The sequence below is a fragment of the Asterias amurensis genome, chromosome 15 (genome assembly GCF_032118995.1).
Source record: "Asterias amurensis chromosome 15, ASM3211899v1".
NCBI classification, from domain to species: Eukaryota; Metazoa; Echinodermata; class Asteroidea; order Forcipulatida; family Asteriidae; genus Asterias; species Asterias amurensis.
The window spans coordinates 15,026,437-15,053,505 of NC_092662.1; the positions used below are offsets into that span (position 1 = coordinate 15,026,437).

General features: G+C 39.1%; 1 protein-coding gene across 2 annotated transcripts in view; it reads right to left on the bottom strand.

Moving 5' to 3' along the window:
• Positions 1-27,069, bottom strand: part of LOC139947983 (influenza virus NS1A-binding protein-like) — a 46,318-nt gene that overhangs the window by 9,876 nt on the left and 9,373 nt on the right. The window contains exons 3-9 of one of the 2 annotated variants that reach the window (XM_071945922.1): positions 15,182-15,268; positions 9,151-9,445; positions 5,975-6,099; positions 4,831-4,955; positions 3,021-3,143; positions 2,519-2,828; positions 1,855-2,064 (exon numbers count right to left, since the gene is read on the bottom strand). In XM_071945922.1, coding sequence (XP_071802023.1) covers positions 1,855-2,064; positions 2,519-2,828; positions 3,021-3,143; positions 4,831-4,955; positions 5,975-6,099; positions 9,151-9,445; positions 15,182-15,268 — 1,275 coding nt within the window. The remainder of the gene's footprint in view (positions 1-1,854; positions 2,065-2,518; positions 2,829-3,020; positions 3,144-4,830; positions 4,956-5,974; positions 6,100-9,150; positions 9,446-15,181; positions 15,269-27,069) is intronic. The other variant, XM_071945923.1, reaches the window with a different exon arrangement.

The window sequence follows — 27,069 nt, forward strand, 5'->3', positions numbered from 1 at the left end:
CAAAATGATAACATCAATCCAGAAACATCCATTGTACTTTCTATTTCATCATTAAAGAGAAAGTATACATTAGGTAATCACTCTTGAAATTAGTTGCAATAAAACCTTTTGGTTAGCAACCTACAGCAGCTTTCGATCGTATAAAGCATTTTGAGAAACATTTCACTTCAAAGTAACGTGGTTGTGGAAATGCACATTAACACAACCTTCAGGGTGACAGTTTATATACTCAAAAAGTCAAAATGATAATATCAATCCAGAAACATCCATTGTACTTTCAGTTTCATCATTTAAGAGAGAGTATACATTAGGTAATCACTCTTGTAATTGACCTTTTCCCCATTCAACTTAATTCAGCAAGATCTTTCTTATCGCTAGTTGGAGGCACTCGTTGGAGAGGTGGCTCGTGGGGGCCAGCGGCGCTCCGTTCCCCACGAGCGTTACACTCGTTGGAGAGGTGGCTCGTGGGGCCAACGGCGCTCCGTTCCCCACGAGAGTTACACTCAGTGGAGAGGTGGCTAGTGGGGGCCAGCGGCGCTCCGTTCCCCACGAGCGTTACACTCGTTGGAGAGGTGGCTCGTGGGGGCCAGCGGCGCTCCGTTCCCCACGAGCGTTACACTCGTTGGAGAGGTGGCTCGTGGGGGCCAGCGGCGCTCCGTTCCCCACGAGCGTTACGTGGAGACCAGGTCCAGTATTAAAGTACGACCGAGGAGGTCTGCAGGGCTCTCGCCCGGCTGCAGTGGGGGTCCGGCTGCAGTGGGGGCCCGGCACATGGCCCGGACTTGATGGAAAGACAGTGTTCTGGGAGCACGGCAAAGTGCAGAGTCGGTTGTAATGTGGTTGTGGAAAAAGATATCAGTTTAGCCACAAAGTTTGAACCTGAGAGTGTATTTTTTATTAGGGATTATTCCTCCTGTAAGGACATATTCGCTCCGGATTTTTTGCGACATCTAAAAAATGCTACCACCTTTTGAAATGAAATTTTCAAAGGTTAGATTTGTTGTATACATCTACAATTATATAGGATTAAAACAATCCAACGGTTCCAAAAACCAAAGATATACTTGGTGACACATGATTTGAACAAGTGTCATTAAAGCCATTGGACACTTTCGGTAAACAGTATTGTCCAAGTCCCACACTTCGTGTATCACAACTTATATATAAAATAACAAACCTGTGAAAATTAAGGCCGACTCGGTCACGGAGTCGGGAGAAAATAACGGGGAAACCCACTCTAGTTTCTGCATGTTTCGCCGTGTCATGACATGTGTTTAAAATAAATCCGTAATTCTCGCTATCGAGAATTTATATTGTTCTAATGTTTTCTCAAAAAGTAAAGCATTTCATTGAATAATATTTCAAGAGAAGTCTTTCACCATTACCTTCTGTAAATTATTTGTACATCTGTGAACTTTTTTTTTTCTGTACCAAAAGTGTGTAATGGCTTAAAGCCATTATACACTTTCGGTAAACATTATTGTCCAAGTCCCACACTTCGTGTATCACAACTTATATATAAAATAACAATCCTGTGGAAATTTAGGCTCAATCCGACATCGGAGTCGGGAGAAAATAACGGGAAAACCCACTCCTGTTTTCGCGCGTTTCGCCGTGTCATGACATGTGTTTATAACAAATCCGTAATTCTCGCTAACGAGAATTTGTATTGTTTTACCGTTTTCTCAACAAGTAATGCATTTCATGGACTAATATTTCAAGAGAAGTCTTTCACCATTACCTTCTGTAAACCCTGTAAATTATTTGTAAATCTGTGAACTTTTTTTTTCTTTTCTGTACCGAAAGGGTCCAATGGCTTTAACAGGAAAACTTGACAGGACTAATTGACCTTACCCGCAGCAATGAGTTTACCATCCAGCTGAGCAACTCCCACTGCACATCTGGACTGTTCCAATGTGGCAAAAGAGGGGTGGCTGCCTTCACTCTCGATGGAGAAAGATCTCTTGGAGCTTGGACGGCTTATTTGTGGACTGCTTGGTTTTTCGTACAGCATGATGACGTAGAGCAGACCATTGAGAGTTGTTATGGCAATGTATCGGTTTTCTGTAATAAAAAAAAAATTATTTTAATTTCTTAGATCTTTTTTTGACTTTTATTTAATTTAGTTTGGGGTTGAACAAAGTATGTTAACAAAGTATCCAAATTTCTGTTTTATTTCTGTTGACATTTTTTTGACAAAATTTATTAACTCTTTTCATGCGCCGACCAGTTGCAAATCCCTTAAAAAAAATAGTTGGAAGACACCAAATAAAGATCGCACCGCTAAAAAAAAATTCAGAACGTGAAAGAGGACTCTTGAGGTTGCTATTGTGACCTGTTTTGGGGGGGTCGCCATTTGCAAAATCGAGCACAAAATTAAAGCGTCTATATGAACAGTTTATCACTAAAATAAATGGTGCATGAAATGGTTAAAGAAATGAATATTATTAGCAATGTCTTGGCATTTTTGTGAAAATTGTACAGAATTGAAAAGTCTCTAAAAGGGGTAATGTTTTACCTGACATTTCCGTTGACGCGACAATCTTCCATTTCTCAATCCGTGACCGAGCTTTATTCAGATCCTCCGGGGAGAGGATCAGTTTCCTTGCAGATGGAGCTTCCTTGTTTCTTTCCTGTACACCGTTACTCTCGTTACTAGCAGGAGTCCCGTTACTCCCGTTACTAACACCATTGCTGATCTTAGCGGGAGAGATCAGAGTGTACTTCTTGGCGTCCAGTTTGTAGTCTTTGATCAGATCCGGTTCGATCTCGCCGAACTCTTCGACGTCTTTCAAGGTGTTGTTCTCAGAGAGCAGAAGAGTTTGAGGCTGTTGGAAAGTGTTAAATTTAAAGGAACATTACAGAATTGGCCTTTGCTAACAAAACAGTTGCTGGCAGTGTAAGCACTTTATGTAATCCACCATATACATATACATAAACTGACAAACCTGTAGAAGCAAGGAAATAAGGCAAGCACAAGGGGTGGGCGTGTTTGCAAACAAAGATAAGTCAACACCAACCTCTTGTTGTAAAGTTTCCAGTTTGGTGCCACATTTTACTGTTCTACGGATCCAATCTAAAGCCGTCTCAAACAACTGTCTGTCGCTCATTCTAGACGACGACTTCGTAGCCACCACCTCAATCTATCAACAAAAGACAATCAAGCAGAAACATGTCATCTTAATATCAAGAATAAACAAAACTAAACAGCTATTGACCCATTTCACCTGACGTCATCATCAGAATAATCTTGGATGCGCCATTTTGGTGGTCAATGTCAACGTGTGTTATTCAGTGAAGTGCGCATTTTTAGGTGACGCGGCGTTTAGACGTAAGCCCATTGACCGCCAACATGGTGAGCGTGGCATCGGTCGTGCAATGTGTCGCGCGTGCAAGGGGTCAATAAAGGGAATAGAAATATATAAAAAATAGGAATGGAGCAAGTTTATTTTTTTTCTTACAGGGCTACATTGCCATGGATTGGCCATTTTGGGCTATGAATATGGTTGAAAAGATGTTATTAAAATAGAATACAATTACCCACACTAATATGCCTTGAAATTGTTTGGTTTCCTCTTACTTTGTGAACTAACACGGTCCACAATTTTTAGGGGTTAACAATTTGGAGGAAGCAATAATGCTTAAGTGTGTTGTGAGGGTCAAGATAGGGAGTCGAACCTAAACTCTGCTGATCAGGTTCGGCTCGAACCCACAACCTTTATTACGCTAGACCACCGAGCTAGCCGATGGCTAGAGGCAGTTCCAATCCTATATGGAGTTAACACATCACAGCCCTTATACAAATTGATTGTCGACACTACCACTTATGTTGTTTTTCAATTACAACCTTCCCCCCCCCCAACGGTCCCTTTCACCGAGATACTTAACGACGGAATGCTCTTGTATGGTTTGACTAGACAGAGAATGCTAATATCAGAGCAGATGATCTGTTGAGGTGTTGTTCTTTGAAGCGTGGGATAACGACGAACGAGGCTTTAATTATTTGCAATGACGCAGGAGATAAATGAAACCTAGAAACTGCAGGTGCACCGGAGAAAAGAGATGGCCTTGGGTCGGACGTTGGAGGATAAAAACAACTCACAGTCAGAGTGTTTATAAACAACGACTGTAAGGCCATGAAGCCTAGCTGAATTAGGTAGCAGGATGTTTGGAGGTCTAACACAAAAACAAAAATATGCTTTTGCTGATAAGTGCACTTGCCCCATTCCAATATGTATTGTTAAAGGCACTGTACACGTTTGGTAATTGTCCAAGACCAGTGTTCTCACTTGGTGTATTCCATCACAAGCATAAAGTAACAAAGCTGTGAACATTCTGGCTCAATGGGTCATCGAAGTTGCGAGAAAATGATGAAAGAAAAAACACCCTTGTTGGACGAATTTGTGTGCTTTCAGATAGGAATAAAAGACTTCTAGCTAGAAGTCTTTATTATTTTTAGTGAGAAATCATCTCTTTCTCAAAAACTCTGTACTTCAGAGAAATCGTTTCCCACAATGTTTTATACTATCAACAGCTCTCCAATGCTCGTTACCGAGTCAGTTGTTAAGTTAATACTTATTTGGAATAATTACCAAACAAGTACCTTCCCTTTAATCTGTAGGCCAACCGCAATTTGGAAATTAATGTTCTTCCAAGTTCTCAATTAAATTTATAAACAACAGCTGTCTAATTGATCTCCAAACAATTTTGATTTTTAAAAGTTTACTATATTGAATGGCCCCTGTCTTAGACAAACTTCAATCATATCAAAAAAATCCATACATGGATACTTTACTTTGTGAAGAGAAAGAAGAGAAAATTTGTAATCACCTGTAACCGTGGCAACTCCTGGAATTCATTCGTCAAGGCTACACTGTCGATATTTTTCTTGAGGAAGTCATCAACGATACTGACAAGCTCATCATCTTCTTCAGCGCTGGCAAACGAACGAAGATCTGCAAGGATAATCAGTATTATTTGCTTTCTTTATACAACCAAAGGAGTTGCATAAAACCAAAGGAGTTGTACTTGTGTAGGTATTGGTCGAGAGGAGCGAGTTTGGACCTTCCAATCATGATGAGGGATGAACACCTCTGGCGTGACGTTGTGCATGGAATCTCGGTTGCGACCGCTAAATGATGATAATGAAGAGTGAGTTAGGGTATCTGAATCTAAATTAGATAGTCGGCAAAGCATCCTAATGCAAACATCACACCAACTTTTTGTAGAGGGACAATGAAGAAATTTCAGTATTAGATGTGGGAAGAAAAACCCTATTTACCCATTTCACCTGACGTCATCATCAGAAAAGTCTTGAATGCGCCATACTGGTGGGCAATTTCACTGTGCGTTTTCATTTATAACTCTATGCCGTGCGTTATGCAGTGAAGTGTGCATTTTAGGCAACGTGGCGTTAATACACATAAACCTAACTGCCCACCAACATGGTGAGCGTGGCATCAGTCGCCGCGTGTGACGCGCGTGCAAGGGGTCAATAGGAAAAACCCATGCAGCCAGGTAGGGGCTGAAAAACCAAACCCGCATGCAAGGCTCCAGTCCAGGCTCGAACCAGGGTCCACCGAGGTGAAAGGGAGGGACAGAAACCACTGAGCTAACCTGACTACCCCGAGTGCAGCATTCTCTCTTAACTGTGGTCCATTAGCCAAATACCAGTTAAAAAACAAAATGCACTCCTAGTAGTTCGACTGACTAGCTTAGTTTAAAGAGCATTCCTAGTTCATTTCAAATAATGGACTAGTGGAATAAATATTAAGAGCAAACCTTGCTGACTAGGGTAGGAGTTAGTTTGGGTGGAGGAGAAAGTTGGGTGGAGGAGAAAGTTGGGTGGAGGAGAAAGTTGGGTGGAGGAGAAAGTTGGGTGGAGGGCAGTTGGGGTCCTATGTAAGTGGGGGAGGGGTGAGTTGGGGGGATACAGTGGGAGTGGGTTCCAGAGGTTGAATGGAGAGAAACTCACCAAGACAGTTCTTTGGGTTGAGTTGCTGTACAAGGTGACGGGCACACGCATTCTTAACTCTTCCCATCTGCCATTGTTTGGCTGCTTGGTAGACAGACTCCACTTGGCAATAGAGTACATCCAGCCTGTCGGAAAAAAAACCCAACAAAACACCACCTTAAAAGAGTTGTCATTCTTACTTAGCTATCTGCACTCCTTGTTTAAAGGCAGTGGACACTATTGGTAATTGTCAAAGACTAGCCTTCACAGTTGGTGTATCTCAACATATGCATAACATAACTAACCTGTGAAAATTTTAGCTCAATTGGTCATCGAACTTGCGAGATAATCATGAAGAAGAAAAAAACACCCTTGTCACACGGAGTTGTGTGCATTTAGATAGTTGATTTCGAGACCTCAAGTTCTAAATCTGAGGTCTTGAAATCAAATTTGTTGAAAATTACTTCTTTCTTGAAAACTATGGCACTTCAGAGGGACCCGTTTCTCACAATGTTTTATACCATCAACCTCTCCCCATTACTCGTTACCAAGAAAGGTTTTATGCTAATAATTTTTTAGAGTAATTACCAATAGTGTCCACTGCCTTTAACAGGGGTGAGAGTCATTACTAACGGAAAAGGCTGAAACTTTGATACAAACTCAAAGGATGGCATTTGAAAGTATTGCATTTGCAGCTTTTGATAACTCCTTGAGTTACAGATGCCAAGGAGCTTTTGGGAACGGTGTCTGCAGCACTAGAGAAGTAGACCAAAGAGCAGGACTTCTTTGTTTGTGGAAAAAATATCGTCTGATTTTCTTCACCAGGCCCGACATAAAAAGTCTGAACTCAGATACAACTCTGGAAAATCTCATCCCTGCTTTAAAGGGTTTGGGTACTTTTTGTACGACACAAAAATCCACAGATTTATTTAAACTTACATGGATTAAGGTAGTACATGTAATGGTAGAAACCTTCCCGGAAAATGTTACTTGCTGAGGTGCTGTAGTTTTTTTGTGAAATAACTAAAACAATTTCACAAAAATAATTTGTCTCAGTAAGACAAACATTATTTTAGCAAGTACTAAGGATTTAAGCGACTCTCCTGAAAACATTTTCTCTTTATTTTCTCTAAAAAACATGAAGATTAATTAAGTTGAAACTTCTACAGGTAACTATATTACATGCATCTTCATTCACAGTGAAAATGGATTCATGTCACGGCCAAAAACTTGATCTACAAAAGGTATCCAAACCCTTTAAGGCTGAAGTTAAAAGGATCATATAATTTGTTTTAGCATATCTAATGGACAGGTGGAATATCTGTGGTCTTTTTTTCAGTGTTTAATATTTTAGCCACATCTGTCCTCTGTGCTTCTTGCATTTTAATTGTTAATTTTCAGCTTTAAAGCACATGTGTCACATCGGTAATTGTCAAAGACAAGAATCCACATTTGGTGTGATCCAACATATAATAAAACCAATGGAGAGAGTATAAAACATTGTGAGAATCGCTCACCGAGAAAAACATTATTTGGGGGAAATTGTTTTCACTATGCTCAAAACACTACAGCACCTCAGCAAGTAATATTTTGAGAGAAGCTTTCTACCATCATGATCCTTAAAGGCAGCGGACACTATTGGTAATTACTCAAAATAATTATTAGCATTAAACCTTACTTGGTAACAAGCAATGGGGAGCTGTTGATAGGTTAAAACATTGTGAGAAACGGATCCCTCTGAAGTGACGTAGTTTTTGAGAAGTAATTTTCCAAGAATTTGATTTTGAGACCTCAGAATTAGATTTTGAGGTCTTGAAATCAAGCATCTGAAAGCACACAACTTTGTGTGACAAGGGTGTTTTTTCTTTCATTATTATCTCACAACTTCGACGACCAATTGATGCATATACCCGAGATACACCTAGTGAGAAGACTGGTCTTTGACAATTACCAATAGTGTCCAGTGTCTTTAAACCATGCAAGTGTTATGTAAATCTGTGGATCTTTGTGTTTTGTGTCGTGCAAAAAGTGCCCAAACCCTTTAAGGTAAAGCAGTGTTTATGGATAATGTCCAAGCCAGACTAGACCATTATGATGTATTATAATGACTGCAACAGCTTTCTTTGGAATTTACTTACGTAGATAACTGTTTGCCCTTAGAAAATACCTCTGCAAACTTGGCAGCCAACACTTTTACAAAAAGTTATTTCATTTTTCGCAGGTGTTGGAATGATAACGTTGCTTTTTTGCAGTAGTTTCAGCAAGAGTCATAACTCAACTCAAAGTCTTAGTTTTGAAAATAGAGATTTTGTTTTAAAGTATCAAATAGTTAACGAGAAGGAAAAAACCGACTGGGTAAATTTTAAATGATTTTGGGATTGAACACTGGCTGTCAAATTTTTGACTGGCAAAGATATTGACCAGGGCTGCACTTCCATGGCAAAACAGTCAAAAGTTTTGGTTTCTTATATTATAAGATCATTACTGTGTACATTTGTAAATTGAGGGCGTTTTTCCCTGTTTTAAAGACTCAAAGGCATACTATGGATGACAACATAACATGTCCCATCTCTGCCTCTTTTTCGACTCTCTTCAAGTTTTAATCGCATAACGGATAATCTCGTACTTGCTTTTCACAAATTGTAATTTGTTGAGTTACGCAATTTTGCCATGGAAGGGTCGAGGGAGACCGACAGCACAGGGCTAGTAGATAGCCAAGTTGAAAGAGCACCGGCAATCGTTGGCTCAAATCCTGCTCTGGTAATTTTTTCTTTGATAAGGGCAGTGGACACTATTGGTAATTTCTCAAAATAATTATCAGCATAAAACCTCCCTTGGTAGCGAGTTATGGGGAGAGGTTGATAGTATAAAACATTGTGAGAAACGGCTCCCTCTGAAGTGGCGTAGTTTTCGAAAAAGAAGTAATTTTCCACGATTTTGATTTTGAAACCTCAAGTTTAGAATTTGAGGTCTCGAAATCAAGCATCTGAAAGCACACAACTTCGTGTGACAAGGGCGTTTTTTTCTTTCATTATTATCCCGCAACTTCGACGACCGATTGAGCTCAAATTTTTACAGGTTTGTTATTTTATGCAAATGTTGAGATACACCAAGTAAGAAGACTGGTCTTTGACAATTACCAATAGTGTCCATTGTCTTTAAACCCCAAAATAAAACTTTCAAAGTGTGACACTAACCTTCCAGTGTATGCAAAGTTGACCAGCAACTCGATGGCGGCGGGGTTCACATTCTCTAGACGGTGTTTCAACGGGATGCTGTTATTCTCCATCTCCTTGTAGAAGTCAAAGAGGTAGGGACTACAGCAGGCAAGGACGGCTCGATGAGCGGGGACGATGTGGTTCTCGATCGACAAATGAACGTCGGCAAACTGCTGCTGCTTTCGGAGCTCGTTAAGATACGCCATGACGGCGCCGGGACCGGTCTCATCCTCGTAGAATAAGGGCTGGTCCGATACCACAAATTTCCGATCTTCTGTTTTGGTGAGAAGCAAGGATGGGGGTTGTGTTAAAAACTACTTAACGATCTCAAATCCTGCTGCTAAACGAATTCTACAAAAACCTTTTCAAAAGAAGACCCGAGTTGTTCTTCAAAGGTTTCGTCCAGAAAAAGTTAGTCCGGGAATCTACTCCAGGTTCTGGTTTTCAAACTGTAGTAAAAGAAGTTAAGGTGCTGCATGTACTAAATCTACGGCCATCTTTAATTGTTTTCCCCAATCACTGTAATTCAAACAGAGGCTGGAAGGTAAAAAGTAGTCTGGTGCTGATCAGTAATTAATATTCATTATTGTGATTGCACACGGGGAACAAAACAAAGATGGCTGAAGCAGATAAAGATCCGTTTGGGCAGGACGATGCAAACGGCTACAGCAGCACGGCTACAACTTGTCTACGATATTTTCTGCTTCGGTCAGGGGTCAATCACAAATATCAACGTTTTCACAAGCGTACAAACCAGACACTGGGAGGGAGGGGGTTAATGCCCGCCGTACGCTTTCCTTTTCAGGAAAAATGTCAAACTATAAAAACTTACGTGTAGCTTCTTGGAGATTTTTTACACGGTAAGATAAGACGCAGTGTTTTTTTGTTTTATTTGTGTGAACTTTTGAAAGTCACATTAGCTGTGTCTTGTACGCTGGAAATTACGGTATAATACATCTGTTTTCGATGTGTTTTTCTATATTTCTGCGCTCGTAATAAACAGGGTTTGCATGTAATTTACATTCAAGTATCTCTATGTAGAACAGAGTGAAGGAAGGAAGAAAAAAGAAAAAAAAAAATTCTTTGAACACTTCTAGGGTATTGTATAAGTGTACGGTTCATACGCTTGTGAAAATGTTGATACATGTAATTGTGAACGACCCCTTAACTATCTCGGTAGAGAGAAAAGTGATAAAACATCCACAGAAATTATTCTCTCTAGTATGAGGAAAATCGTCAGGCAAAGCTTTCACAAAGATGGATGACAAAAGCAAAGATGGCCGCCATTTTTAGATTAAATGTCACTCATGCCAGACCTTCAGCAAACTTAAATAATAATCTAAACTCAATTAAATATTATTGTTATTTTAGTGCACTGCAACAGGCCTCGAACCTCGCTCTTGAAGGTGGCACAGCAATTTCTCTCTGGTAAGGGCAACTTCTATGACGAAAAAGGTAAATTTGTATTGCAATTTTGTAAAGGGCACAACAGCAAAAGCACAGGGCACCAAGGCAGTTGCTCAGGGTGCCCCCAAGGGTTAATTCAAGGCCTGCTGCAAACAAATAGTAAATAGTCCTTTAAACCTAGCCAAACAACATAAACTATTATAAAAGGTAGTTACATGTACTTTCCATACAAGTCTAAATGAATTTTCAAACAGTAAAATATTTGTTCGGTTGCATCTGCCCTTTAAAATAAAAACAGAGAAATAAACAGCTGGGGAAAATCTTAAGCCAAAGCAGGTCATCTTCCGCCTGCAATACAAATAACTACGACAAAGTCCCTTCAAAATTATCTAAATGTCAAAAGAATAAAAACCTCTGTATATAAAATGCCGTTGAATAATTGTGGAGTTTGGTTTAACAGACGTACCATCAATATTTTTCTGTATAAGTTATTACCCCTGCACAAATTAAAATCTATTTCTGATCTGTAGTTAACTTCAATCAGTATGTTTTTGCTCCATAAAACTATCCTCAACATTGTTTGCAAACAGTTGGGCCATAATAACAATTTATGGAAGCCCAAAATACAAAACTGGCTGGTCGCATTTTCATATTTTGGTTCGGATAATTAATGCAAGTGTCTAGTCTTTGACTGAACATTGTTCAGATGATAATAAAAGACTAGTCTGATAGACAACACATGGATGACTGTAGTAACACTTAATAATTGGTAATTACTCAAAACAATTATTAGCATAAAACCTTACTTGGTTACGAGTAATGGGGAGCTGTCGGTAGTATAAAACAGTGTGAGAAACGGCTCCCTCTGAAGTAACATAGTTTTCGAGAAATAAGTAAATTTCCACAAATTTGAACTTAAAGACCTCAGATTTGGAATTTGAGGTCTCGAAATCAAGCATTTAAAAACAAACTTCGTGTGAACAGGGTGTTTTTCCTTTCATTAATATCTCGCAACTTTGGCGACCAATTGAACTCAAATTTTCACAGGTTTGTTATTTTATGCATATGTTGAGATACACCAAGTGAGAACACTGGTCGTTGACAATTACCAATAGTGTCCACTGCCTTTAAGGGCCACAACAACCTTTTTCATTTTTCAGATAGGAATTCCATAATTTAATTGAGACATGTTTGCACTTTATAATCGTACTTTGTCAGCCATACTCAACTTTATGGAAACATAAAGTACAAAACTTTAATCGCTTGGTATTGTTCATTTGAGCAAAATTGTTCAATCTTTTACTCAATATTTTTTCAGACAGGAATTTCAGAGTGTAAATGAGACGTGTCTGTACTTTAGTCAGACTTAATTGGTAATACATGTGGGCACCTGGGAAACGTGTGCAAATTGGCAAATTGCTAATAGCTTTTAGCTCATTGGGGAACAGTAATAATTTATGGTAAGGCTATACTCTATACTGGTAGAGTGTTTAACTAATGGAGTAGTCTGCTGGTAATAGCATTTTAAAGGTAGGGCCATAGATTGGTGAATATTCCCACATGCCTGGAGTTACATGCAGGGCACAGAGGCAAATCTTCGTTGCCCCTGGTATTGGCCTAATGGTGCCCTTCAAAATTTGCCCATCCACTTCAAGATTTTCCAATGGAAGTGCCCTTTGCAAAATCAAAATGGCCTTGCCCTTTCAACGTGTTCAAAGATGAAAATCCAGGCCTGCTCCAAAATATTAACTGCCATGAATAAAAACTAACTGCACTGAAGCTGTTGATACATGTAGTATCTAATAGCGAAAAGATTTCCTTCAAAGTAAAATGGTCAATGGTAATTCTTTCCCTTAAAAATATTTCAATCATTAGAACTCGCTGCCCCCTTGCTAAATATGGACGGATTTTTAAGTTCTTAAGAAAATACCGGAATGTTCTGCTAAAACTTTCATGTGACGTTTACCATACATTTCTTTATAAAGTCACATGTTCCTGCCTATAAATCAGCATGACATTGGCACCACCGATCTACCTACACGTACCCTTTAAACTTTGCATAATTTTGTGCGTTCCTTTTTGAGGAAACGGTTCAACGAGTTCCGACATTCATGAGTAAGAAAGAAATTTCCTTTTGATTGAAAGAGGAAGTGTGGAGGAATGGACCTCAAGTGTCCTGGTGAGATTTAATTTCCACATGCCTGAAATTAATACGAGACGATCCATTAAATTGGAAATAGAGATCCAAGTAAATTTATTACTTCCGAGATTCAGCTTCGATTTGGGCCCAATTTCATAGAGCTAGCTAATGAAGCACATGAAAGTGGCCGAGCATGCTAAAACATGCTTACTGGAATAGCCAAAGTAGCTAAGCACATCAAAATCATGCTTACCAGAACAAGGTTACCAGCCAAAGTACTATCACATATATACAAACTGTGACTGGTAGGCTGCTAGTGTTTGATTAGCAGAAAAATTGTTTCTGCTCGAGTAGCTAAGCATTTACAAAAGTATGCTTACCAGAAGGTTACCAGCCAAACTACTATGTCTCATGAACAACTTGTGATTGGTATCCTGCTCATTTCTGCTTAGCAGACAATTGTTAAAGGATATTTTCTGCTCTAAGCAGCTCTTTGAAATTTGGGCCCCTTGTGAGGATTGCAAGTAGCAGCCGCTAACCATGTACAAAAATGCTCAACAATTTGAACAGGCTACCAGCCAAATACAATTATGCCTTGCTTCTGGCTCAACTGATAAACACAAGACCATCGAACTTGAGTTTACCGACCCGATGCTAAAACAAAATGGCCTTGGAAATCAAGTGTTAAAGTTGAGCCCTGAATAATGTATAATTGCTAATGTCAAATAATGAGACAATCATAGACTTGGGACGTCTTCAACTCTTTTGTATTTGGTTATGCCTCATTGTCTAAGATCAAATCTCAATTTGATTATTTCTTTTAACAAATGACAAAGCAAACACTTAAAGCCATTTTGGCTCTGACGGTGGTGCATAGAAGTTTCATATTCTCAGTTTAAAAGCTTTACATGATATCAGGCTTTTTCTGATAGCAACCATAAAAGAGTTCTCCCCAGTTTTTAATTTTTTTTCATAACTGTTTGAAGTTTGGCCGAAGCACGCAGAATTGAAACATGGTCTTTGGAATGTTTAATACTTGGTGTTTACTAGGCAATCTGGGACATCAATTTATTTTTATTTACACAAAACAATGTTGTTTTGCCATTTTGGCCGAAATTTCCCATCACGGCATGCAAATCGTGCATATTGGGTTCATACTTTGCGTGCCTTTTAGAGCATTTCGACCGATATGCCTCAAAAATTGTTGTGCAAGGAGAAAACCCTGATGCATTTAAGCAGACAAGCTGCCCCTTAGCAACAGCCACAGCACCCAATCTGATACAACCTCACAGGGCTTTTCAATCATAAAGTCACCAAAATAAAAAAAATCCTGCTAAGCGGGAAAAAAGGTTACCATCTAATATACCATGCAATGTACATTGTGACTGGTTCCCTGCAAATCGGTGCTTAAACTTACTCAGCATGACTCTCCTGCTAAGCATCACTTTCAAACTGGTCCAGCTCTGAAACTTCACACTCTCGCTGTTACGACTGGGAAGTCTCGGACTCTGTTCCCTTTTAAAAATACCCTACACTCCTATGATTTGTTTCAAATGCCCTTTGCAAAATGGAAAACATGACCTTGACCATTCAAACATGACTTACCCGAGTCTGAAAACAATCTAATCTTTGAGTCAATATGAATTAAGATAACGGTAAATACAGGCATGATATTTGGTCCTTCAAAAAAATGTAGCTGAACATTTTATCAAGTTCAAGGGCCGGCCTACACGTGTACATTGTGTAGGCTCTGATAGACTTTGTATGCCTTTATTAAAGGGAAGGTACACGTTTGGTAGTTACTCAAAACAAATATTAACTTAAAAACTGACTTGGTATCGAGCATTGGAGAGCTGTTGGTAGTATAAAACATTGTAAGAAACAACTCCCTCTGAATTAATGTAGTTTTTAAAAAAGAGGCAATTTCTCACTAAAATAATAAGAGACTTCTAGCTAGAAGTCTTTTATTCCTATCTGAAAGCACACAAATTCGTCCAACAAGGGTGTTTTTTCTTTCATCATTTTCTCACAACTTCGATGACCGATTGAGCCCAAATTTTCACAGGCTTGTTATTTTATGGTTATGATGGGAAACACCAAGTGAGAAGACTGGTCTTTGACAATTATCAAACGTGTACCTTCCCTTTAACTATCTCGGTATTCAGATTTTTTTCCCAAGTACAAAAAATCTTAAAACAGACGGAAGAATATCATGCCTGCGGTAAAACAATGTAAACACTAAAAAGGTTAGAGTGTGAAAATGATTTTAAAAAGCAGGAAAAAAAGGAACAAAAAGAGGCAACTAGAGAGAAACTCTGAAGCACCCGGCAGCTATTTCAAGAAACCAGCCAGACATCAAAAAGAGGGACTCCTCCTTCTTAGATATCTAATCTTGAAATAAAAATAAATAAAAAAACACCACCTAAGACCAAAGATGGTATAAACTCCTAGAAAAACACACACCCTGTCTGCGCTTGGATTCTGCATGAGTGCCGCCATTGTTAGTTCGTAGTGAATCGTTGCCTTCTGCGTGTCCGAAATTCTCCATCCCTGAGAAAAGAGAGAACACACCGAGAAAGGAAAACGTGAACAAAATTTTTGGATTCGACAATCATGCAGCGTTAAAAGAAAACATTATAAATTAGACACACACTTGCATAGAATATACCAATTTGTTTTTGCATGAGAGAATAATTGCTCATCTACGCATTTCAAGCAATCGGGATGACAAAAACAACCAAGGAGTTGCCATGGAAACTAATCATACTAATCTTCCTGTGAATAAATGAACAAATTTAATATGGTGTAAGTGAAAATTATAAAAAGCTTTTTATATTAAGCCCGTTAACGGAGTGAGACGCATGTAATTCATTATTAAACAAAATGCTGTTAGTTTACAAAGGGAGAGAAAGTGTTTGAGTAAAAAAAATACTTAAGATGAGGTTTGCCGTTTAAAATGGCAATGTTTAGGAAATAAACGACAACGTGTCTGAGTAAAAAAGTATTTAAAATGCAACTTTCTAAAAATGGCAATGTTCAAAAGGTAAAGATGTCTATGGAACCCTAATACATGTAGAATGCAAAAGATGCATTGTTTATGCGAGTGATATGCATGTAATGCGTTAAAGGCAGTGGACACTATTGGTAATTACTCAAAAAAAGTTATTAGCATAAAAACCTACTTGGTTACGAGTAATGAGGAGATGATGATAGTATAAAACATTGTGAGAAACGGCTCCCTCTGAAGTAACATAGTTTTCGAGAAAGAAGTAATTTTCCACGAATTTGATTTCGAGACCTCAGATTTAGAATTTGAGGTCCCGAAATCAAGCATCTGAAAGCACACAACTTCGTGTGACAGGGTGTTTTTCTTCCATTATTATCTCGCAACTTCGACAACCAATTGAGCTCAAGTTTTCACAGGTTTGATATTTTATGCATATTGTTGAGATACAGCAAGTAGGAAGACTGGTCTTTGACAATTACCAATAGTGTCCAGTGTCTTTAAAACAAAACTCTATTAGTTTACAAAGGAAGAAAGGGTGTACGAGTAAATGGTATTTATAAATGTGACTTGCCGTATAAAATGGCAATGTTTAAGAAATAAATGAAATCTACGGAACCCTCAATACATGCAGTATAGATGTAACCGAAGATCGAAGTAACACCGAACTATTTCCTGCAGAAATTTACAATTTCCTGATTGGGTGCCCTTTACCAAGCAGAAAATGCCTTGGTGCCCATTCCCTCTCAAAAACGAAGCATACAGGCCCTGTAAGTGTGTATAAAAACCTACGGCCCATTCATAGCGTAGCACAAATCAGATGCAACCTCTGCTAAAAACAACATTCAGGCCAGCCACACCACAAATGACCTCTGACCCTTTCTTCGTTGTCAAGGCATTTTATTTCAGCCATGATTTATAGCAGCCACTTAATGGGAATGTTGTGCTGTAGGGAAACAAACACGAACAGAAAGCGTTGTGGCGCAATGCTAATGTTGCATGTCAAACACTTGCCCCGATCCACACACACAAAGGGCTTACAGCCGGATGCATGTACAAAAAATTCCCATCGGCTGACAACATAATGTATACAGTACAATCAGTCGCAAGCTAATCGCACATCAAAATCGTTCTGTCTTCTTCACTATAGCTAGGACGACAAAACAAGCCCCACAACAAAATTTGACAACGCAAACAGTCTTGCGCATTTTCCCCCCGCTAGATCTCTATCGTGAAATCGGTGCCGGAGACGTACTTGTGTTTTGTCTTTTTACCCAGGGGCTCAGTTTCATAGAGCTGCTTAAGCAGAGAATTATGCTTTTAGAATACACCTATCTGCTAAGCAAAAATAAGCAGGATACCAGTCACAAGTTGTACATGTGACATTATAGTTTGGCTGGTAACCTTATTCTGGTAAGCATATTTTTTGATGTGCCTAGCCGTTTTATTTTGTGCTTAAGCAGCACCTTGAAATTGGGGACTACAAATCAAGCCTAAAAACAATATCTGACAAACACACAACTTGCGCATTTGCCCCGTCTACTCTGGATTTCTATCGTGAAAATCTGCGCTTGAGACATACTTGTGTTTTGTCTTAACCCCAGGGTGATGGATTTTGTTTAAACCGCACTTGAGGCCAATGATGATGAGATTGTTTTCCATTACATAGCATTGGGTTTAATTTAATGGTTGGTGCCCGAGGATGGGTTACCGACTAGAAAGGTGAAGGGGGGAGGGGGGGTTGGCCATTGATTTTCTTTATGTAAAATAATCATGTGCTTTAGAACTGATGACAGTTTTGAAATTTAGTAGCATGGCAGGATCGACTGCCCTGTCAAATCTGAAGAGTATTTGAAGATGTTTTAGGAACGGCTGCCCTGTCACATCTGAAAAGTATTTTAAGATGTTTTCGGGGTTCTTACTCTAAGGCTTAAAAAACATGTAAATGATTTGTTTCTGGTAACCCGGCAGTTCATTCAAAAACATTTGTGGCAAAATTAAAACAGTTTTCTACCCACACTTTGTAAGCTTCCATTCCAGTCTAAACATTAACATTGTTTGGACAACATTGACACAAAAACCAGGACACAAGAGCAACCTAGAAAATCCAACATGAAGTTAACATTGGCTTTCTTGCAATAATAAGAAGGCATTATTAATTGCATACATTGATTACTGCTCTTCTAAAACTACAGAACAATGAAATTTTTGGACAATGGAACTTTGTCCAAATAATAAACAACAAAATTAATCATTTTGCAATACATTTGTATTTGAACGTGGATAAATGTCAAGAAATTTATGAGTCATTTCAAAATGATTTCTTAATGAGCTGATAAAGTTTATCTGGTTGTAGTCTTAGCAAGTTCAATGGCCTCTAAATGTATTTACAAAAAATCACAAAAAACAAACAGAGAAAAAATCCCTACAAATTTATTATGGTTCACTGTGATAAAAATTGGTATGCGTTGAGTATGACTGTTGTCTATAATCAAAGTCCAAAGTCCATCACTTAAGGAACAAAAAATTAGGCAATTCAAGCGAAGGATTTCAAAGCTTATTACGAAATATTTAAAATCTGTTCAATCAACATTTCAAATAAGTTGTTAACCCTTTTCTCTTTTAGGGAAAATAGAATAAGCTGTTGCAAACTGTTTACCGACTAAAGGACCAGGGTGAGACCTCATTCGAGACCTAAAAATCTAATTCTGAGGTCTCGCAATCAAATTCGTGGAAAATTACTTCTTTCTCAACAACTACGTTACTTCAGAGGGAGCCGTTTCTCACAGTGTTTTATACTATCAACAGCTCCCCATTACTCATTACCAAGTAAGGTTTTATGCTAATAATTATTTTGACTAATTACCAATAGTGTCCACTGCCTTTAAATACTCTAAGGATATTTTATGGTGGATATTCTAAGACTAATCTTCAGATATTATATGATTCAATGGATATTCTATGGATATTCTAAGACTTCTCAAAGACGTTATCTAACTATTCTCAGGATATTTTTAGAATATTCTTGGGACACTAATTAAGTATAGTATGGTTTTCTCAACATTTTCTTAGATCTAATTTTATCTTCTATTTTTCAAGGGAAGGAGAGTTAACTTCCTTCGATATTTTGAGGATAATTAGTTAAGAAACAGCGTTTGTTTATTTAGATGATCTTCCCATCAAGGGAACTCGGCAAACTCCCACACAGGGATATAAACACAGAGCAAGCAACACCCAATTTCCTCATACAAACATTGGTTTAACATCTATGATTATGAATCACACAACTCAAGAAATTGTGATTCATTCAGATATTAAGAAAATGTTTCCGCTGAACTCATCCTTCCCGGTTTTTGTTTCTCTCAAAACTTGGGGGGGGGGGGGTGTGGCTGACTGGTTGAGAGCTATGTTGAATTGCAGATAGGTACTTTGCTAGTGTTCTACTTACTGCTTATCTTGGTTTTAAGATCCCCATTGTGCACCAGTTTAATCTTGATGATTTTTGTGAATTTGATCTGAGGTCAAACTTTAAAGGCAGTGGACACTATTGGTAATTACTCAAAATAATTATTAGCATAAAACCTTTCTTGGTTACGAGTAATGGGGAGAGGTTGATGGTATAAAACATTGTGAGAAACGGCTCCCTCTGAAGTGCCATAATTTTTGAGAAAGAAAAAATTTTCTACGATTTTGATTTCAAGACCTCAGATTTGGAACTTGAGGTCTCGAAATCAACCATCTAAACGCACACAACTTTGTGTGACAAGGGTGTCTTTTCTTTCATCATCTTCTCGCAACTTGGGCGACCAATTGAGCTCAAATTTTCACAGGTTTGTTATTTTATGCATATGTTGAAATACACCAACTGTTAAAGCTAGTCTTTGACATTTACCAATAGTGTCCACTGTCTTTAAAAAAAGTTGTTAGCATTTATATCGCCTGCAATTTGGTCAATATTGACACACATTTATAAAATGTTGTACTAACCATTTCAAGACCAGCACGATTCGATCTGTGGTTTTACGCTTATAAACAAACAATAGTTTCTATCATTGATGCCATTGTTTTGTTTACGGTCACGAATTGCCTGGTGTTCCTCGGGGACCTGGTTGAAACTAGTTTTTAAACGTTTATCTCTGTGCAATAGTTTACTGATCTTTGTAGAGATATGATTGTCCTTTTGTGTAATTCTGGGTCATTTCCAATTTTATCTTTTGGGGGTTTGTTTCGTACGTGCATTTTGTAGTTAACTGCTTTTTATCGCTTTTATTCAGTATTTTTACTGCGGGTGTCTTTTTGATCAGTATTGATGAAAATAAAATTACCAATTAATATTAATAATAACGTATGCTAGCTTGTCCATGGGAAGAACCCTGGAACTTAAAGGCACTGGACACCTTTAGAAATTGTCAAAGACCAGTATTCTCACTTGGTGTTTCCCAACATAACAATCATGTGAAAAATTTGACTTCAATTGGTCATCAAAGTTTGAAGAGAATAACAAAAGAAAAAAAAAGCCTTGTTGCTCAAATTTGTGTGCTTTCAGATGCCTAGAAAAAAAGCTTCAGGCTTCTTTGAATATTTGAGTGAGAAATTACCTCTTTCTTAAAAACTATTGTAATACTTCAGTGGGAGCCATTTTTCACAATGTTTTATACTATATCAACAGCTCTCCATTGCTCATTACCAAGTAAGTATTGATGCTAACAACTATTTTGAGTAATTAACAATAGTGTCCACTGTCCAGTCCTTTAAATTCATATCCTAACTATATGCAGTAATTAAAGCCATTAAACACTTTCGGAACAGAACAAAAAAAGTTCACAGATTTACAAATAACTTACAGGGTTTACAGAAGGTCATGGAGAAAGACTTCTCTTGAAATATTATTCCATGAAATGCTTTACTCTTTTGAGAAAACATTAAAACAATTAGCAGTTCTCGATAACGAGAATTACGGATTTATTTTAAACACATGTCATGACACGGCGAAACGTGCGGAAACAAGGGTGGGTTTTCCCGTTATTTTCGCCCGACTCCGATGACCGATTGAGCCTAAATTTTCACAGGTTTGTAATTTTATATATAGGCTAAGTTGTGATACACAAAGTGTGGGCCTTGTGACAATACTGTTTACCGAAAGGGTCTAATGGCTTTAAGTGTAATAATACCTTTTAGGCCTACGGAGCAATGGACTAACATCACAGAAACCCAAATCCTTGTTCAAGTATTTGGCTACAGTGTGGACACACTATTGTTTAGGCATTTATACAAAGCGTTGCCAACAGAGACTGTGACAGCGCAAAGGTTATAAACTCTGTCTGACATTTTTGTCTGGGTGCGGGAGCCTTGTTCAAGTTTTTGGGGTACAATATTTCAGTCTACTGAATGAGAACACCTGCAGGCCTGAAACTTCAATGAGGCATCGAAGGCGATTGCCTCCATGTCCCCTGGTCAATGCCTTGGTGCCCTTTAAATGCTCACAACAGAAGTTTTCCTCATAGGGTGCCCTTTACCAGGGAGAAAATGCCTTGGTGCCCTTGCCCTTTCAAAAACGAGGCTACAGGCCTGCGATTGCCTCCATGCCCCCTGGTCATTGCCTTGGTGCCCTTAAAATGCTCTATAATAGAAATGTACAATTTCCCCATAGGTAGCCCTTTGCCACGTGGAGAAAATGCCTTGGTGCTCATGCCTTTTCAAAAACAAAGCATACAAAAAATAAAAAAATAAAAAATAGTTTAAAAAAAGGATGCGGCCCCAAAACAGGAAGCGGGTGGGGACGATCAACTGGTATTTTAAATTTTTTTTTACCTTATACTGCTCCGCATTTTTGGCGATATCTTAAAAATGCGCCTACCTTTTGAAAGAAATGAATTGTTCAGAAGTTTTTTCCCCAAAAAATTTGAATCTGCGCAACTTCTCAGATTCTGTATTCCAATTTGAGATTATTCTTCTTGTTTGGACATAACCGCTCCAGATCTCAAAAGAGCGGCCACCTTTCTAAATGAAATTTTCACAGCTTAGCTTTTATTGAGTAGACTACATTTATATACACACAAAGTAGGACTAAACTTATCGAACAGTTCCAAAAACCAAAGGTGTACTTTCCCTCTAGGAATTTACATCTCTTCTGTAGTTTACGTCAGATAGAGAGAGATGGTGAGGTAACATCACGCTAAGCCGCAGCTGGATCTGTCTGGCTGATTGTATCAGTCCAGACGTCACACAGCGGCGCTTGTATTACATCGCTAGCTGGATCATGATAGTAAATATCAAAGGCTTTTGTGTTTCCCAAAGACAGTATCAAATTAAGGGGTTGGCAAATACTCAAATTTCATCTCGGAGCACACTCAACTTTATTCTCTCTACTAGTAGTATTGATTTCTTGGATTGTGTTTCAAATTGAAGACAAAAACATTTGACCCTTTTTTTCCCTTTTTAAACAAAAAAACCTCATCATAATCTAAATATATTTTATTCAATCGAAGGCCTAAAATACATTGACATTATCAATATTGGGCCTAATACTCGGGGCTTGATTTGGGGGAGAAAATCCACACGGCCACAGGGCTTACAAGTACTTTGTACTACAATTGAAGCTCAACACTTTGAATGTACTCAGAAATTCCTTTTACAAGACCAGGGGTGGATTTCACAAAGGTAGTCCTAACTTTAGGACTAGTCCTAGGCAATGCTAAGAGATAGGACTGGCCCTAAGTTAGGACCAGTAACTCATCCTAACTTAGGACTGGTCCTATCTCTTAGCATTGCCTAGGACTAGTCCTAAGTTGGGACTACCTTTGTGAAATCCACCCCTGAATCAAAAAGAGAAACACCCCCCCCCCCCCGCCACGATTGCCTAAAATTGTTGCCAGCCCAAATCCAAAATCAAACTGTTTTCAAGCAACCCACTGAACCCACTGAGCTTACAGCCCCCCCCCCCCCAAAAAAAAAAAAAAAAAAAAAAAAAAAGTAGTTTCAAGTGCATCTATACCTAGGCCCAGGGTACAAAGGGTGTTTTGGTGGCCAGGTTATCAGCCAACAAAAGCCGGATCAAAGTTTACGATCAATACCTGATCAGGTAAGGAGAGTACATTGTCCCCCTTTCAATGGTCGATTTGGTCTCCTGCAGAGCTATATCTTTTGTCTTTTTTTTTTTTTTTAATATCTATTGCAGACTTATTGAGCCAGGCTGATGCAATAATAGGGGTAAGCTACATGGCCCTCGAAAAGGAGCTGGACAATTGTGTCAAGCGCAGTAAGGGCTTTTCACATGGTGATAGCAAGGGTCCCTTGCTAAATTTGTAGCATGGTTGTAAAATTGTACAAAATGTACCTCATGTGAAAGGACAAATGTCACATAAGGACTAAACAAATTTCTACTGTCCACAACTTCTCTTGCAAAACCATTGCTACATTCTACACCCATGCTAAAATTAAGCAAGGGACCCCAGTCAAATTGTTGTCGTGTGAATAGCCCTAAACACAATACAGAGTGAGCCAAAGGGGTGTATGTGTGACTTGTTGTAATGGACACCCTGTTCTGTTTGACATTTACTGGCCCGATACTTCACGGAGGCAACGAGGGCGATTGCCTCCATGCCCCCTGGTCATTGCCTTGGTGTGCCCTTGAAATGCTCTATAGTAGATATTTACAACATGGTGCCCTTTACCAATGAGAAAATGCCTTGGTGCCCTGCTCTGCAAAACGAAGCATACAGGCTTGCATTTACATACATTTATGTATTGGAATGTAATTGTACAGTTTTGACATCCTTTTAAATTCTGGCCAAAACCTTGATATAAAGTATAGGCTTTTATAAACATTTGACCTCGGCCCAATTTCATGGCTGTTTACCGTAAGCACATTCTGTGCTTACTGAAGCAGGGAATTCTGTGCTTACGGCAAGCGTATTTTACAGAGAATTTGGGCTGCGCGTACGTACTCCACGCTACTAGGCATTCTACGCTTACAAGGCTAACACAGAAATTCGGCGCTGGCACGTACATAAGCGGGGAATCGTGATCGTACGCGCAGAATTCGGCGGTAAGCAGAGCCATGAATATGGGCCCAGGCTGTTTAATAACAATTTGGAAACCGTGGTTGACTAGTGAAATGACAAGCTAAAAAAGGACAGGGCAAACCTAGCCTGAACTTCTGACCGTGGTAACACTTACAGGCTCATGAATAATGCCAGTTGGCAGCCTGTCATGATGTTGCCAAATGACCTTTGACCTCATATTTATTTCACCCGGAGCAACAACAACACATGATGTACACGACAAAATGAACACGCTGCATGCAGAAGACCGAAAGTGACGACCTCGGACCAAACAAAACATGGAAAGCTTACATCACTGCATGGTTATCCATTGAAATCATTGTATCCAATGAAACCTTTCTGTCAAATGAAACCATTTGGCTGGTAAGACAAGTGCCTTTCTTTATATTGGCAGATAAAGACAGGGGACCAGTCTAGGACAAACCCTGCCCTCCTGCCCCTAACAAACAATTGTCTTCTCAGTGGTCAACAGGATCCAAAATGGTCACTTGATGGGACACTTTCTCTTTTCAGAACAGATTAACAACACAACAGAGGATTAAAGCACCAGGCAGCCATGATGGATATTGCTTTTCATCCACCTCACAAAGCCATTATTGATTATATCACCTAGGGGAGATCCAGAAGTAACCAAGCGGAAAAAAACCAGGGACTGCAAAAATACCTTCTAGAAAATAATGGATTGTTAAAAAAATAGTTGATTTTGAGACCTCAAGTTCTAAACTTGAGGTCTCGAAATCAAACAAGTGGAAAACTACTTCTCTCTCGAAAACTATGGCACTTCAGAGGGAGCCATTTCTCACAATGTTTTATACCATCAACCTCTCCCCATTACTGGTCACTAAGAAAGGTTTTACGCTAATAATTATTTTCAGTGATTACCAATAGTGTCCACTGCCTTTAATATGTTATAGGATTAATATAAAGTTATTTCTAGTTTTTTGTTTTCATCCAAATGTTATTGAATTGTAGCGCATAGGAAATCAAAGGAGCTTTATATTTGCAATGATGGGACTTTTCATCTGATTTAGGAAATTTCGAAATAAATACGAATGACGCTGGGGGCATTCCCTTTTCCAACCGAATCGGATTTCCAAATCACTTATTTACATTAAAACCACTGTTCCACATTTCCTCTTAGATTCTACAACTGTTGAATATGTCTTGCCACAAAAAGATTTTTGGAATTTTTTTTATGCCTTTTCAGTTTAGTGTGTTATGACGATAACAGAAAAAAATAAGCTTATTGCTTGCTGCACTACACACTTCCATTTTAATGCACAATGCACTATGAAAAACAAATGCACAAAAGATGCATTTACTCCATATTCCTAGTTAAATTCTCATCGATTGTTAACAACTACCCCCAGGCATGGGTTTGGTCTTTTGAAAAAAAGTAGGATATTTTATTGGGTGCAAGGAGCACCTACATTTGGTGTAGGCCCTGTAGTTTCCATCGTTCATTGTACTAACATACTACATACATTGTATGTGCAGGCCTGGTACTTGGGTGGCACGGCTGGCTTGTGTGTAAAGCGCTCGCCTCTCACCAAGGTGACCCCGGTTCGATTCCCGGTCGGGGCCATGTGAGTTGAGTTGTGCGTTGGTTCTCTGCTGTGCCACGAGGGTTTTCCAGACTATCGGGTTTTCCTCCCTCAGGAAAAAATCCAACACCTTCGATCTTGGCTGTGCTCCGTGGTCATAATGGGTTGATGTGGCTGGCAGCTGAATGCGCCCTTGTATGCCTGCTTCTCGAACACATTGTAGCCGCGTCCTTTGCAATTCAGCTCTTAGCTGCGAGTAAGGATGATTAGCCCCCCAAATTATTACTACTAGTATTATTATTACTTCACTAAGGCAATGAAGGCGATTGCCTCCATGCCCCCTCGTCATGCTGCAGTATAAATTTACCATTTCCTCAGGAGAAAATGCCTCGGTGCCCTTGCCCTTTCAAAAACGAAGCTAGCAGGCGTGATACTTCATGGAGGCAACGAAGGCGATTGCCTCCATGCCCCTGGTCATTGCCTTGGTGCCCTAGAAATGTTCCAGTAGAAATTTACAATTTCCTCATACAGGGTGCCCTTTACCAAGGAGAAAAATGCCTTGGTGCCCTTGCCCTTTCAAAAACGAAGCAAAAACGTCTGAGCATGTACACGGTATAAGGACACCCGCCATGATCAAATTATTCCAACACCTCCATACGATCCTATTGTACATTATGGACATGTGATTAGCATGTGAAGAGCATCCTACACACACGCACATAACGCATGTACACATTTTAATATGTCCAAGTGCACGACGAGACAGCCATCACACAGTGCACTGGCCATGCACTGGCCATGTACATCCCAGGCCAAATTACAAAATCACTAAATCCAAGCTCTCCCCATAAGTCTGAGTGATGGAAGAAGACATGTCACATCGAAAATAACTGCTCTCTAATGTAATGTTTATGACAAACATGATGCACCCATGTACACAGCACTGCTCCATGGATGCTCATTTGTAACGCAAGGCAAAACATATACTATAGCAATGTACATGATTGTGTAAGTACAAAACGAACTTGTTGCAATTTGTAAGACAAGCAGAGAGTGTAATACACAGAATCCCGGCAGAAAAAAATGTTTTGGTTTTCTCACCATGTCACTTGCAACGGCAGGTTAGTTCAACAAAAATTCAAGAGGGAACAGAATTTAGTTTCCTGAGCAATGTTGCTAAAAAAAGAACTTCAAAGCACAAAACAGACTAAGAGTGTGCAAGCAAAAAATAATTTCATTCTGTATTATGTCTCTACTGTAATGTACACACCTGGGCCCAAAATCAGAAAATATTGCTGAAAGATTTTCTGCTTAGCAGGGAATGAGCAGGATACCAGTCACAAGTTGTGAATGTGACGTGGTAGTATAGCTGGTAACCTTCATGTGGTAAGCATAATTCTGTTGTGCTTAGTTAATTTTTGTTTTACTGAGGAATTTGAGTCGTCAGACTAGGATTACACTGAGGTGTCTAACCAAACGTATCAGCAGCAAATACATTGCAGCTTGTTTCTGCCCTCTGAACGGTAAATATTTGTCATGTTTTGATTTTCATTAAAAAGCCAAGGAACTGACCGTGAATGATCAGATTAATTCTACCTGGTGGCGATTACGACAACGAAGCTTGAACAGGGAATAGGAATAAATCTTTCATGTTCAGGCATTGACAGGTTAGGATACAACAATTTGGATAATGACCACCGGGTTTCTGAGCACCATGGTAACAATCGTCATAACTTAAAG